Raw genomic sequence first — 15,374 nt, 5'->3', positions numbered from 1 at the left:
TTCTTCAAAGTAGCCACCCTTTGCCTTGATGACAGCTTTGCACACTCTTGGCATTCACTCAACCAGCTTGGCCAAATTGAGCAATCGGGAAAGAACGGCCTTAGTCAAGGAGGTGACCAATAACCCGATGGTCACTCTGACAGAGCTCCAGCGTTCCTCTGTGGAGATGGGAGAACCTTCCAGAAGGACAACCATCTCCGCACCAATCAGGCTTTTATGGTAGAGTGGCCAGACGGAAGCCACTCCTCAGTAAAAGGCACATGATGTCCCGCTTACAGTTTGCCAAAAAGAGTTTGCACCTAAAAGACTCTCAGACTATAAAAAACAAGATTCTCTGGTCTGATGAAACCAAGATTGAACTCTTTGGCCTGAATGCCAAGTGTCACGTCTGGAGAAAATCTGGCACGATCTCTATGGTGAATCATGGTGGTGGCAGCATCATGCTGTTGGGATGTTTTTCAGCGGTAGGGACTGGGAGACTAGTCAGGATCGAGGGAAAGCTGAACGGAGCAGAGTACAGAAAGATCCTTGATGAAAATCTGCTCCAGAGTGCTCAGGACCTCAGAATGGGGTGAAGGTTCACCTTCCAACAGGACAAAGACCCTAAGCACGGACGCACACGCACACAGTGCATTCAGAAAGTATTCAGACAACTTGAAAACTTTAATATATATTTTTATGCATACGAAAAAGTCATCCCGCGACACACCTGGACACCTGCCATGACCTACAAGTGGGCCCGTCCCACAGATTGGGAACTATTGCTCTATGCAACACCAACGCAACATCTCATTAACTACAGCAACTTTAATTAGGCCTACAATTACTGGAGACCAGTGTTTTCCACTGGTTATTAGGGTACGGCCGCTAACTGACCATGAGGGTCATATTAACTTCAGAGTTAAGGCAGAGTTGCAAAGAAAAAGCCATCTCTCACACTGCCAATAAAAGGAAAAGATTAAGACGGGCAAAAGAACACATACACTGGACAGAGGAACTCTGCCTAGAAGGCCAGCATCCCGGAGTTGCCTCTTCACTGTTGACGTTGAGACTGGTGTTTGCGGGTACTATTTTGTGAAGCTGCCAGTTGAGGACTTGTGAGGCGTCTGTTTCTCAAATTAGACACTAATGTACTTGTCCTCATGCTCAGTTGTGCACCGGGGCCTCCCGCTCCTCTTTCTATTCTGGTTAGAGTCAGTTTGCGCTGTTCTGTGAAGGGAGTAGTACACAGCGTTGTACGAGATCTTCAGTTTCTTGGCAATTTCTCGCATGGAATAGCCTTCATTTCTCAGAACAAGAATAGACTGATGAGTTTCAGAAGAAAGGTCTTTCTTTCTGGCCATTTCGAGCCTCTAACCGAACCCACAAATGCTGACGCTCCAGATACTCAACTAGTCTAAAGAAGGCCAGTTTTATTGCTTCTTTAAATCAGAACAGTTTTCAGCTGTGCTAACAATTGCAAAAGGGTTTTCTAATGATCAATTAGCCTTTTAAAATTATAAACTTGAATTAGCTAACACAACGTGACATTGGAACACAGGAGTGATGGTTGCTGATAATGGGCCTCTGTATGCCTACATAGATATTCCATAAAAAAATAAATCTGTGGTTTCCAGCTACAATAGTCATTTACAGCATTAACTGTCTACACTGTATTTCTGATCAATTTGATGTTATTTTAATGGTCAGAAAATGTGATTCTCTTTCAAAAACAAGGACATTTCTAAGTGACCCCAAACTTTTGAACAGTAGTGTAAAAAAAATAAATATATATATATATATATATATATATATATATATATACACACACGTGAAAAAAGTGATGTGATCAACAGCCAATGTTTACTTTTTTTAATGTGGGCTATGAAAGTCTACAGTAGTTTTGACAGCAGTGGCGGCCACTGATTGGCTGATGGATGGCCTAGTGGGCTCTAGATAGCGGTTGTTCAGGGTCAACACCACCACAACTAGATGTGGAGGAGTATTCATGGCTACAGGATCAGGAGCAATCACACTGACACACAGCGTACTGGTACATTTACCCTGTCAGGTGGTAAGTCGGAGAGGGAGCGAGGAGAGAGTGGGTTGTCCAAACCACAAAGGAGTGTTGGTGGCTGCCGGAACGAAACAAAGAGAACAGATGATAGAGCAACCCAGTCATAAAATACATAACTCGGACTCCAACCAACAGCACGAAACAAACACAGACGTCATCGGAAGTTTCATCCATCAACAGCAGATTTGTAGTGAAAACACCAAAACACACACACAGACACACTATGCTACAAACACGTCCGTATGCGACTACAAATATACACTGACTAGGCTACACACATTTTTCACACAAATAAATACACAAAAGTCAGTTAGGCCTATATCAAATCTTCTACTGTGCGTGTGGGTGGTGGATGGCAGTTTTCTTTTTTATTAACAAGATGCTTGAACATGCCAAGAATCATATGCTTTATGGAATGGAGACCGTGAACCATTTCTTAGTAATACATCAGGGAATAATTAATTAAATTGGTTAAATTGGATGGGGGTAGGCGTGCGATGCGTCTTAATTGCTTTTATAAATTGGATGATGACGATAATGAAAACTTGCATCTTAAAAGCCCAATGCAGAATGTTTTTATCTCAATAGTTAATCATTTCTGGGTAACAATTAAGTACCTTAACGTGATAGTTTTCAATTAAAATGTTCAAAAATAAATAAAAATAGCTTATTAGCAAGAGCAATTTCTCAAGTGAGAATTCTGCTAGGACTGTCTGAGCATGGTCTGAGTGGGGAGAGGGAAACTGAAAACTAGCTGTTATTGGCAAAGTGGTTTGGAACTCTTTCTTATTGGCCTATTAACTAATTTGTCACCAGGCAGGTAAAACCTCTATCCCAAGCCTCCCGAGTAGTGTAGCGGTCTAAGGCACTGCATCGCAGTGCCAGAGGCATCACTACAGATCTGGGTTTGATCACTGGCTGTGACGCAGCCGGCCGCGACCAGGAGACCCATGAGGCAGCACACAATTGGTCCAGCGTCATCCGTGTTAGGCTGGCTGGGTTGTCCTTCACGCTCTATCTTACCAAAACAGGCTGAAATTTCGGGCAGTCTTTTCAAACAGCTCTTACACTACAAGGGCATTATCATAATTTTCACAGTATTATTCCAACCTCAGTGTGCTTAGAAAGATGGAAATCTGCACACTGGCTAAAATTGGAAATATCCAAAACCTCAGTGTGGAAAGACTATATATATATAAACACAGGACATCCAATTTTTGACTGCACTGGGCCTTTAAGAGCAGCAGACTTTTAATCAAATGGCTGTTAGTGAACAGTGTCTATTTCCTCTCATTCACGAATCTGTTTGAGGGATTAATTTTTTAGAAGTGGGATAGTATTGGATTAAAACTAAACCTACAGGAACAATGGCAGGGAAACAGAAAGTTGTCAAACTATAACTACTTAATGGGAATCTCCATCTACAATGAGGAAATAAAACAAATTGACAGACGCTCATTCATCAAACTGAATGTTTGGTAGGCCATTTCTACACTTCCTGTTGGTGAGACAATCATTAGAATTAAGAGCCTCTTCACACTTACTACACTTCTCGTAAAAATACCGTCGGCTACACATATTACTGAAATGTAAACATGAGTACTTGCTACGTGTCGACACTCGGACAACAGTCGCCCCCCTTGAGGCAGGGCAGTGTAAACAGAATAGTCTCGTTGAGCCAACACTCCTACAGTATAAATGCTAATAGCAGAGCAATGTTTTTAAAACAACTTAAATGTTTAGACATTTTCCTAATATTTGAGACTCCTTTTATTGAGTTTATACCTGAAATTGCAGTAACAGGCTGTTACATTCTGAAAATGTCGCAGTAGCTGCCAGCTGCACTGAGCCACATACAACTATGGAAGCCCATCTCCACAAACAAAAACTAAAAACATGTCAAATGCAGATCATACAAATAGATGTCTTTTCACTTGTAACATTGTGTGGTGACTTCAGAGGTGGCACCAAAGGTCTCAGAGTGGTGGGTGGGTAATTGTTTTCCAGGGGGCACCAGAGTTTTCCTGGTCTGGTAGTAGGCTAACCTAACCAACTCCGGACCCTAGTTGTAGCGTATGACATAGTAATAAATCACTGTAATTTTTTTTTATATGGGCTATGATGGGACCAGATTCTTTGTCTAATCAGGTCATATGTTTTTTAACTCCTGGCCCTACTGAAGAAGAAAACATTAAAAACCATTTTATTTTTAACTAGGTAAGTCAGTTAAGAACACATTCTTATTTACAATGACGGTCTAGGAACAGTGGGTTAACTGCCTTGTTCAGGGGCAGAACAACAATGTGTGATGCCTTGTCAGCTCTGGGATTCAATCTAGCAACCTTTCGGTCACTGGCTCAACGCTCTAACCACTAGGCTACTTGCTGCCCCTTTACACAGACAAAGAGACCATTTCGATTGGACAGTGAAACCAACAGGGCTGAGCTTGCTACGTGCAGGGTTGCATTGTATATACTCACACAGTTATCAGAATGTTGTCGATTGAATACTTCCAGTCAATCATTTTGGATTAACCCCTAAGGTCGATCTCCGTGCCCCCACTGAAATCTATTTAGCGTAATAAAAAAAATACATCATAAAAATATATGTCTGTTTAAAAAAGGCCACCAAGAAGTTTGAATAGAAACCAAAAATAATTGCCTATTTTAGGCTAGGCCCAGAACGCATAGGCTTCTCTAGACTACCTGCAGCTGTGGTTGTTATCAGTAGGCTACAGTTGACTAGACTGAAGCACAGACTAATAGTGCACGTTGACAAATCATGAGGCACTTTATATGTTTTATGGCGGGTATGAGCTTCCATATCAAACAGCTCGTTGCAGTGAATTCAGTTATACCCACGTTTTCAGTCGCAACTGTTATAAGTGAATTCACTGCAACGAGCTGTTTGATATGGAAGCCCATGTTAGTCTGTGCTTCAGTCTGGTCAACTGTATCCTGGTGCTGCTTTTCTTTCCCTTTGTTTTGATTTTATCTAATCGACCAACTTCATTCAATTATTTGAATTCCATTTGGTTTTTTGGGGAGGGAGTGAGCTCAATGCGCACATCCCATTTTCTCTAGAGATAAATCAGACCCAGCTTGAACTGTGCGACATAGGTGGGGAGTTGTTTCCATTACGTGGTAATTAACTACAATGACCATAATCCTTTGCGCATCTACTTGACCGGTCTTTGTTTCTTTTACGCCTGCTACGGAAGAGAGAAGAATGCGCGATCGTCCTGTGATAGAGAGAGCCGCTGTTGCTTCGCGAGCTATCTCTAGCTGAAAATACATTATCTAAGTAATTAATAGTTGGTATTCAGCAGTCAAAAATATGCCTCATTTACTTTGAATAACTACAAAATAGGGATTTTGCCAGAGAGCATAGGCAGCAGCTCTATAAAGATGAGATGACTTGGAATTAAATCATAAAGTAATCAAATAAAACAAAGGTAACATACACAACTGAAATACTGTATTACAGTTAAGTGAATAAATGATGGTTAATAAGTGATAAGCAGTAATGGACAGCCACGACCATCATGGGACTTGTATTAATTGTTTTATTGTGTGTTGTTACAGCATTCAACCCACATAATGCATAGTCCCTTTAGTGTTTTAAGATAATCGAAACCAAAAACTGCGATTATTTTTGAGCCGAACCAAAACAACCTCAAAAAGCACTGATCGCTCAGCACTAGTCTCTATGCACACTCACAGGACCCTACACAGTCACGCACTCCAACACACATTCATTTGCTCACACACGCAGAACATGCACACAGTTTTATACCGACTCTACACACACTCATTCACGATATACGCTGCTGCTACTCTGTATCATATATCCTGATGCCTAGTCACCTTACCCCTATACATATCTACCTCTATCACTCCAGTAGCCCTGCACATTGTAAACATGCTACTGGAACTGACCCTGTGTATATAGCTTAATAACTTCCTTGTGTTCTTATTTTTAATGTGTTTTTGTTCCACCTGGTGTTATTTTTACTATATTGACTACTGCAGCGTTGGGTTTAGCGCTTGCAAGAAAGGCATTTCACTGTACTTGTGCACGTGACATTAAAACGTGAAACTTACCACATGTAATGATTTGCATGATATTGATAAAGAAATTAAGCCTGTTTTGTTGCAATGTTCTAAGGTAGACCTACTGTAATTTTATATTTGTATGAGAGGGTCAGTCGTTCATTTTTGATAGGCTAATGTTACTTGATGACGACGTGCTTTTAGCAACTCTGCGCTTTTGTCTTGAAGCTAAAATGTAATGAGTGTAGCCTACAGGTGAGAAAATAAACCCTTCAAGTGTCTGCACATGCTTGTGAATTATTGCTTTATTCAAGAGTGTAATATGGTTTGGTTGCATTATTCAATAGCTTAGTGTAATATGTTTCAGAAGAAACTGTCATTGTTGAATAGTTTGTGCTTGCTGGCTAGTGGCTACTGTGATTTTTACGGTCATTTAGAGCTGCTGACCAAGAATGTCGCGTTGCCAGCGACAACGACAGGTAAGGCAAGGATGTAATGTGAATTTAAAACTAGAAATCTCTTTCGCCACCCCGCTCCTCAGACTCTCCTTCATATCTCTTAGTGGGAATAGGGCCTTAGAATATCAAAATAGAGACAATCCCTTTATAGAACTGCAGCAAAGAAACACACAACTCCACTACCACCACAAACACCAACAAAAGATAGCTAATTGTCTCCCCCCAGGGACCTGGTTATCAGTATAATTAAATGGCTCGATACTGTGCAGCATACCACACCAACCAAAGCTGCAAGTTGAGTTTAACAAAGCTGTAGTTTGAGCATGGTTTCCCCCAAACACCAAAACAGGCTGAAATCAAATCAAGCTTTCATTATCCAGCAGACATGGAACGCAATGTGCTTTACAGGAAAAAAAAACAATGATAGCATTTGCTACCTGGGCTGCACCTCATGGTGGAAAAAGGCAACAATTATACCCTGCCTGTGTCCTCCTGTGCCATATGACTTCCAGTCCAACAGTACCACAAAGGAGATGAAAAAGACCCTGGGAAACCCAAATCACCTCCGTTCTCCTCTACTGTATCAACGTTACAGAGGCAGACAGTGCACCGCTTCATAAAACCAGGACTTTGTTTCAGACAGGTGAGAGAAACGAGCAGCACAGTACCCAAATAGAGAATTAACATATTTTTTCAATCATTCATAATGATGAACTACAGTGTGTTCCAGGTACTGGTGAGAGAAGCAGCTGTGATGTGATTTCATGTTGTGCCAGACCTTCTGCTCCCTGCGAATCAGATTCACTGAAGAACTTAGCACATCCCAGTCTTTGATTACCCAACATCCCTTTTAACTTTGTTGGACCCGTAGGTCGCCTCTTAATTAAGCTTTGAGGGAGCGGCCAGATCAAACAGAAAGGTGTCTTTTTACCTTTTTTTTTATCCAACTACCTTTAAAACCAGGACGTTGCTGACTAGAAGAGAATAAATGGTTGACGGCTGTTAGTGTTTGTATCCATATGCAAAGAAGGCACCAAGCACTCGAATTAAGACAAAAACAACATTGATTCACTTACAGAAAATGTTACGTGCATTACAATACTAGCTTTGAAGTCGCTCCCAATTTTTCACTTAGACAAAAGTAGCTATGATGTAATATAAACAGCAGACACGCTTACCAATAGGAGGGTTCATTTAGACCGCAGATGCCACTCCATTGTTAGGACGACATAGCAGCTACAAACACTGTTTGATTGATCATGCAACCCTCTGGTATCATCACATGCTATATAATTTCACTACATGCAATTTGAGTGAAGGTTGGTGAGTATCTATTGAGAAAGATTACGCAAAGACAATTGACATTTCTGATATGAAGGAGAACAGACTTCCTAAGGTTTTTCAGTCGCGCATTATGAGTCACCACATCATGCACCAAATGTGCTTCCTGTGAAACACTAAGTCTTCCAGCATTCATCCAGCAGTATTATCAGCAGATTCTGGCTTTCATAATTTAAAAAGTCAGGAAGAAAGATATGCTAATGAAGACACAGAGCTGCCATCCTATCTGAGCGGTGGGGACATAAATAAACCTTGGGGGTGAGTACAGATTATGAGCAGGAGCCACACAAAACACACAGCAGCATATATTCTCCACTGACTGTCTCAGCAGCAGACGGCGCTGCATGCGTTTGACAACATTTTCTCGTAAAAGGCCAATTCTATTAAGAGACTTACCAACACTAATAAAATACCCACCCTCTCCAATCTCCCCCACCTGCACAGGCCTATATCCATTCACAAATATAATTCACACATTCCAACTTCAGCTAGACTTCTATTTATATTTCTGTAGAAAAGGTTAATTGTGGCCGTTTTGTGAACAGAAAAGTATGATTAATCAGAAAACACTGTCAGGGCAAGAGAGCAAGGACTCTGAAATTTAGAGAAGCCTTTCAAGCAGTATTACGATTGTGTTGAAGATCCTGAGTATTGTGTAATCACATTTAGATTGGGTTTTTGAGGATGTGCTGTTCTCATTGTATAACCGTACTGAATTGACAGGCAGGGGCACAGAACATCTAGGCTTAATGAGTATTGGAGTGTTGTGGAAAACATTGGACAATCAAACAGGTCAAACCAGGAGAAAATGTGGTACTATTGGGTTTAGCTGCCTATCACAGTGGACTGGGGCCTGGGGGTCCTATGGCATTGATGACATTGCTGTGCCTCCCAGGGTAGATACACACTCCCCTGGTTACAACATTAATGTAAAAGCGGAGGAGGGCCGAAGGGATTTTGTGTTTGTCAAAATCAATGTGGGCCAGAAAAGGGGCAGCTATTTGATATACATACTTTCTATCTAGTTTTAGATGAGTTTATTTACTATTTTTCTTAAATAACTATTTTCCCTCAGATGCTATTATACAGGGCTTTTTCCTAACCAGGAAATCAGGGTGTTGTGCTTCTCCATACACCATGAAAAAAAGTCCACTTCCGTTTCATTTCTTGTCAATCGCCTTATAATTAGGCCTAGTAATGAAACGTTAGGCCTATGATGTCATTTCCTGAGCAGACCGTACAGCTTATACTAATTCGTCTTATGGCTTTGTCTTTCAGTGGTTAACACAGAACAATCCTATGGACATTGGCTGAGGAATACAGATGGGGAAATGTTTAAGAATGATTATATAGTGCAAGCGTAAACAACTGAATATCATTGCTGGTTTTACCAGTGTCCTTGAGGCGAGGATGAAATGAACTGTTAAGGACTTGGAATTGCCATTGAACTTTCCAGTTATTTCATGGCTTCCGGGCAGTGCACCTTAGCCATTCCTCCCAAGCATGAAATCTGCACCACAGGCAGAGGCTATATTTAGGCCTGTGTGAGATCACTGCAGACAAACACACAGACCAGGCTCCATTATAATCTCCAGCTAACACACAATCACACATTAATACACACCAGCTCTTCCTAAAATACTACCCTGTCGCTGGATCTCTGGTTAGATGTTAGCATACAGACATCCCCACATGCTGCTCTCTCCATGTTGAAAACGGCCATATCTAGTGAAAGGGGAGAAGCTACGCACACAGATGGAGGCCATTCCGCTCCGTTACAGTAGGCTACATGGAGGAACCACAGAGGAACCTATAATGAGAGGGCTAACGTCACATCGGGCCATCTAAAAACACATCACACAACGTATAAAAGTCAAAATAGCAGCTGGGTCGGGCTGGGCAGGGCATGGCTCAGTATTAAATGTTACAGTCCCACTCTTTTGTTTGTAATTTTTACAGGGGAAAGGCTATTTTGCTGCCCTAACGGAAGAGACAAAGAGCTATATGCAATGGTAAAATATGTTGGTTTATAGTCCTAGCCTAGGCCTGTACTTTAATGATGATTGAGAACCTAAATATATAATGTGAGCATTGGTGGCTTCAGCTTAATTTAAGCTTATAAGCAGCACCCCATCAGGACTGGGTCAAGTCCATCTCAATTCAAATCAATGTAGAAAATAAACTGTTTTATATACCATTACGGACACAGTTATTGGTAGAAGTTTTTTGAAGAAAATTTTGAAATTGACTAATTGAAAATGAATTTTTGCCATGCTGTCATTTTGGTTTAGTCTCGAGTCAGTACACGTGAGAGTGCATTTATGTTCTGGAATGATTATCCTGAACATATCTCAGGCAGAGAATTGATGTAACTGTACAACTGTGCACATTCAGACTTAATACATTTTCCTTTTACAGATTTACCTGCCATGCTATTTACCTCAAACACTGAACACTAGAACACTGAAGGTATATTCAGAATTTTGGGTACTGTGGGAATTTCTCAGTGTTCTATATGTTAATATAATTGTGTGGATGGGAAAATTCATACATTCCATACGTCTGTTTACTTAAGGGAGTTTACTCAAACAGGGCATGGACAACTGGAATTTCAACAAAAGGTACAGTATGCATCCACTCAGAAGGCATCTCTCTGGTTATAGAAAGGCAAAGGTTAACTCATTATGTGCTTTGCTAGTCATGTAGGCTACATACTGCATTCAGAATTGAGACATTTTATGGTAATAAGCAGCAATGAATGATACAGAATGCACCTTTCAATATCTAATATAAATGGTCTATCTACTGTATGGTAAAGCATATGGAGACCGTCTCAATTCTTCTTGCTATAAAGAACTACAAACAGAGCCTGAAATTCCATTCAAAATACTCTGATAAAATGAAGCCAAAAATCACACACATTCATCAACAACCATGAGCCTTTCAATCTAGCCTGAAGTACGAAGCAATGTACCAACGTTAGTTTTCCCTTGACACTAGCCAGAATTGGCAGCATTGATATGGTCTTTTCTCCTGAGGATGCCAGTCCTCCAAACCAAATTAAGCCAGGTTACTGTTCACTAGTGAGGAGATAACCTGATCCCCCACCATTTACGTTCAGCTAGCCTAGCAGGGTGACTAACAGAGGACATGATAGGGTGGTATCTCTCACACAGTAGGGGAAGATGGAAGGAGGAGAGTCTGGATGCACCTTCCCTACTCTGCCCTCCCCCCTACAGAGCAGCAGCAGCAGCAATAACTCCTAAACCAGGGTGCGCCAGGCACCCTGACAAAGGCATGCAGCCTCCTCCCAAGCTTGTTGTTGGCGGCCAGCAGTCTTTGCAGGCGGATAAACACAGCCCCAAGGAGGGCGGAGGGTGGCGGACGTGGTCCTGGCTCCTGAAAAATCTAAATGGGCCACGGCCATAGCTAATGAGCCACACTGCTCTAGAGGACAGTGTTCCGCTAGTTGGCCAGGCACAAAGGAGGGTATTAAATCGACCGCTCTCGACACGCAACAATGCTCCCATCATATTCTGCCCAATTAGGCTGCAATGAGAGAGGGGGACACAAAAACAACTGAAAAAGAAAGCAGAAAATACACCACCACCATAGCATGATGTGCATAACAAATGGTTATTTATTATGATGTGATTGCCATTTTTATCTTTACTCACATGTAGGCAGGAGAGAGCGGCGAGGACCTGGATGTCTTAAGAACTGGCACTGGGAATTTCCAGCTGACAGGAGAACCGCTTTTCCATTTCAACGGCATTTTGTTGTCACCAGCACGGAGCTACAGCGCTAACAACGGCAAAGAGCATTTCCACGAACAGGCTTCCAGCGAGGGCTTCCATCCCACTCTGCCCACTCGGATCAGAGGGAGGGACAGCAGCAGCGACAGGGGTGGAGTGATACAGGCAGCAGCAGTGCAGGCTACACACAGGTTTATGACACTAGTGGCAGCAGTGAGAAGACGCCAACGGATCCTATCTCCTGTGCCTACTGGGCCAACTCACAGTCATCTCCTGTTAGAGGGGGAAAAGCTCTCCGGTCCCGTCGCCCTTTGAGGCTGTGCCGACTCTAGCTCAGCAGCTCAACAACAGTGCCACCTTGTTAAAGGAGCGGCGACTGCAGTGCTGGGCTTGTTATAGGGAGAGGTGGAGGGAGGAGTAGATAAAGGGAGGGGGGGAAAAAACGCTAGCATCTGCCCACCCTTAGAGAGCAGTGCCTAAAATAACACTAGTTTACACTGGGATATAAAAAGGAAATTTTAAAAAATGACATTTGGATTTCTTTGAGAAATATCAAAGTAAATTTGGAGTCACGTGATAAAATGTGTCGTTGTCCTACTAGACTGGTGGAGAAAGTATGCAGTTTATTAGGCTACAGATGAAATAAATGGTGAACTTCACAGGGTGGTGAAAGTGCAAGGTGATGAACTTGACGCTCCTTTCCAATAAATATCGAGGTTCTTATTCTGGTGACATGATCATCGATGCTTGGCTGCCGTTAAATAAAAGATAATCTCTCTCTTTTGTCCATAATAATGTCATCATGAAAGCTATAGTTGGTCTCTAGCTAATGGCGCGGTGGCTAACAGTCTCTAGCTAACAGATAGCGCTGGTGGCTAACAGTCTCTAGCTAATGGCGTGGTGGCTAACAGTCTCTAGCTAACAGATAGCGCTGGTGGCTAAAAGGCTCTAGCTAATGGCGCGGTGGCTAACAGTCTCTAGCTAACAGATAGCGCTGGTGGCTAACAGTCTCTAGCTAACAGATAGCGCTGGTGGCTAACAGTCTCTAGCTAACAGATAGCGCTGGTGGCTAACAGTCTCTAGCTAACAGATAGCGCTGGTGGCTAACAGTCTCTAGCTAACAGACAGCGCTGGTGGCTAACAGTCTCTAGCTAACAGATAGCGCTGGTGGCTAACAGTCTCTAGCTAACAGATAGCGCTGGTGGCTAACAGTCTCTAGCTAACAGATAGCGCTGGTGGCTAGAACTCACGTGCCACTACCAGAGTGGGCACACTCGCTATACAACGCAAACATTTCATAGTTAAAAACTCAGTAGAGTTCAAATAAGATGGAAACCCATTTAACTTGTATATATTTAACAGCAAAAGGTATTTCTATGTGCACTACGTTATCACACACAGCCTTTTATCTGCAACAAGTCAATTTGATGGAAACATCTCTGGTGGGAGAAAAAATAAATCATATTGTCTTTATGCGGATTTTTGAATATTTGCATGAAAATCTGTCGCCAATTGGATGGAAACCTAGCTAGTGTGACTTCACACACACCTGCATAGGTGTAATTCCAAGTAGGACAAAGAGTATATCATAAAAATATCATTACAGTTCTATGGACTTGAGGGAATGTATATTCCCCACTCCGATGAGCCTAATATGCAAGCATGGCAGATTGTACACTGTATGGCAAATGTTCATTGTGTACACAATGAACATTTCATCTCTCATTCCATTGGACTCATCCAGTTAGAGTGCCCCCTCAAAATGTGTCCCCTGCATGGCTGTCATCCACCAAGCCCTCTAGCAGGAACACAGTGTGCAGTCAGGCTTGGCCTTGCCTGAGGCAGCCAGCTGATCAAGATGAAACACTGAAACTCCTCTCCTCCTAAGATCAACATCCACCCAAGCACTGTGAGCAAAATAAAAGCCAAGAATAGAGCGCTGTGCAGCTCATTTCCACGATTACAGTTTCTCTAGTCTGAAGAGCTCTGAAGGCCCTGTCAAGAAATCTATAGCAATGTCAATTCCTGTGCGCCAGTTCCTCTTAGCCCGCTCTCTATCCCTTTGTTTCAACACACTTCTCAAATCTCTTCTACTCACAACGTCGTGAAAAATGACCCCTTGTGGAGCTGTGGCCAGCCTCAGCCAAGCTGGGACCCCTATAGTCACTCCTCTCCTGCTTTCTCACTCTGGAGCCTTAGGGAATGTCTTCCAACCTGCCCTTAATCCCTCCCTCTAGGTTGACTCACTATCCCGTCCCATAACGAGGGAGAATATCACAAGTAGAACCACTGCAGGTATTTTCACAGGAGCCATGATGTCTTGGGCCACTTATTCACTGTGGAGATCATTCAACAAAGGACACAGCCAGGTCTGTCAGGCAGGGTGGTCATGTGCTCGGTCTCGGCCTGTGGTTTCAAAGGATGGCAGGGAGAATCTTTTTTTCATCTTTTTACAGACAAAGGAAACCAGGGGATTAAAAAGCCTTTTGTCAGATGAGTGGGGATGGTGCTGAGCCAGATGTCAGCACATTAAAAAAAATATATAATAATGAATGGTGTCTGAGTGAACAAAGCATGGTTGAAGATGTTCATTCTTACCTGCTCTGTCTCCATACACAAACCAATTAATAACAGAGACTGAACAAACACACCAAGCCTGCCTCCGGATCAGAAAACTGAGCTCCACGTGCAGGTTACAGGAAACTGCACTACAGCCTGTTTCTAGAGCGCTTAAGCTGCAACTCTTTATGTAGGCGCATACCTAAATCAAATTGGAGAGGAGAGGGAAAACATCTCAACATGGATCTGTCATGACACTAGATAGCCCTAAATGCAGAGTTGCACATTTAAAAAGACTGAGCTAATTATTTCACAATCATTGTAATGTTTCATCATGGAACCTATACCTTTTACAAAAACAGAATGTCATCCGAACATCGATTGAAGAAACTGCATCATTATTACCACCACAAAGCAACTGTTTGACTTCTGCCCTGCCAGCCACAACTGAGCAGCACTATAAAGCACAAGACAGGCTGGGAACAAAGAGGGGAGGAGGCAGCACTTATAGCCTGATCCTCCATAACCAAACTGCTCCAGTTATTAGAGTAAAGCCTGACAATGGCTGCATTTATCAGAGCCACGATGCGCATCGATCTGTGGGCTTCTTTCAGAGGCCATTAGGGCCGCGGCGAGAGCGATAGAGTGCGCGCGAGAGCGAAACTCCTGAGCTCTGCAGACACACCAACCCAACAGCCCTGGAAGACAGGCCAAAAGTCAGGAACACACCCTCACTGTGCTGGAACACAGCTGTACTCTCTCGGAGTCTCACTATAACACACACCCCATCACAGTTCTGGCAGGAACACACTGTACTAAAAGAACACATACACTGTATTGAAGGTGTTGACCATCCACACATTTGCTTGTCCATAAGATTGTTTTGCATTGCTTTTTGTGCACCATGCCTATGTCTGACATTTGTACTGGCCAGTAGGTGTGTGTACACGCCTGTATGAGCATAAAAGGAACAGACAAGACGGCCCTCAAGATTCTGACTCTAGAACAGACAAACGTATACCATCTACTGGATGCAGAAGGAACTGTGCCCGTCTAAATACCAGACACACCCTCAAGCAGCTGACTGCACATGCTGTCACCACCACACAGAGTGGTTCCTCATCCCATTTTTTACATTTTAGTCATTTAGCAG

General features: G+C 42.6%; 1 protein-coding gene across 6 annotated transcripts in view; it reads right to left on the bottom strand.

Moving 5' to 3' along the window:
• Positions 1-15,374, bottom strand: part of LOC106603113 (kelch-like protein 13) — a 108,293-nt gene that overhangs the window by 43,132 nt on the left and 49,787 nt on the right. Inside the window, exon 3 of one of the 6 annotated variants that reach the window (XM_014196357.2) lies at positions 2,043-2,114. The exons of 3 other annotated variants lie outside the window; for them this stretch is intronic. In XM_014196357.2, coding sequence (XP_014051832.1) covers positions 2,043-2,114 — 72 coding nt within the window. Of the gene's footprint in view, positions 1-2,042; positions 2,177-11,584; positions 12,041-15,374 lie in introns of those variants that run through there. 2 more of the 6 variants (XM_014196351.2, XM_014196350.2) reach the window with 2 other exon arrangements.

This window comes from Salmo salar, chromosome ssa04 (assembly GCF_905237065.1).
Source record: "Salmo salar chromosome ssa04, Ssal_v3.1, whole genome shotgun sequence".
NCBI classification, from domain to species: Eukaryota; Metazoa; Chordata; class Actinopteri; order Salmoniformes; family Salmonidae; genus Salmo; species Salmo salar.
Note: the sequence above shows the minus strand (reverse complement) of the source record. Positions and strands in the feature narration are given on the sequence as shown.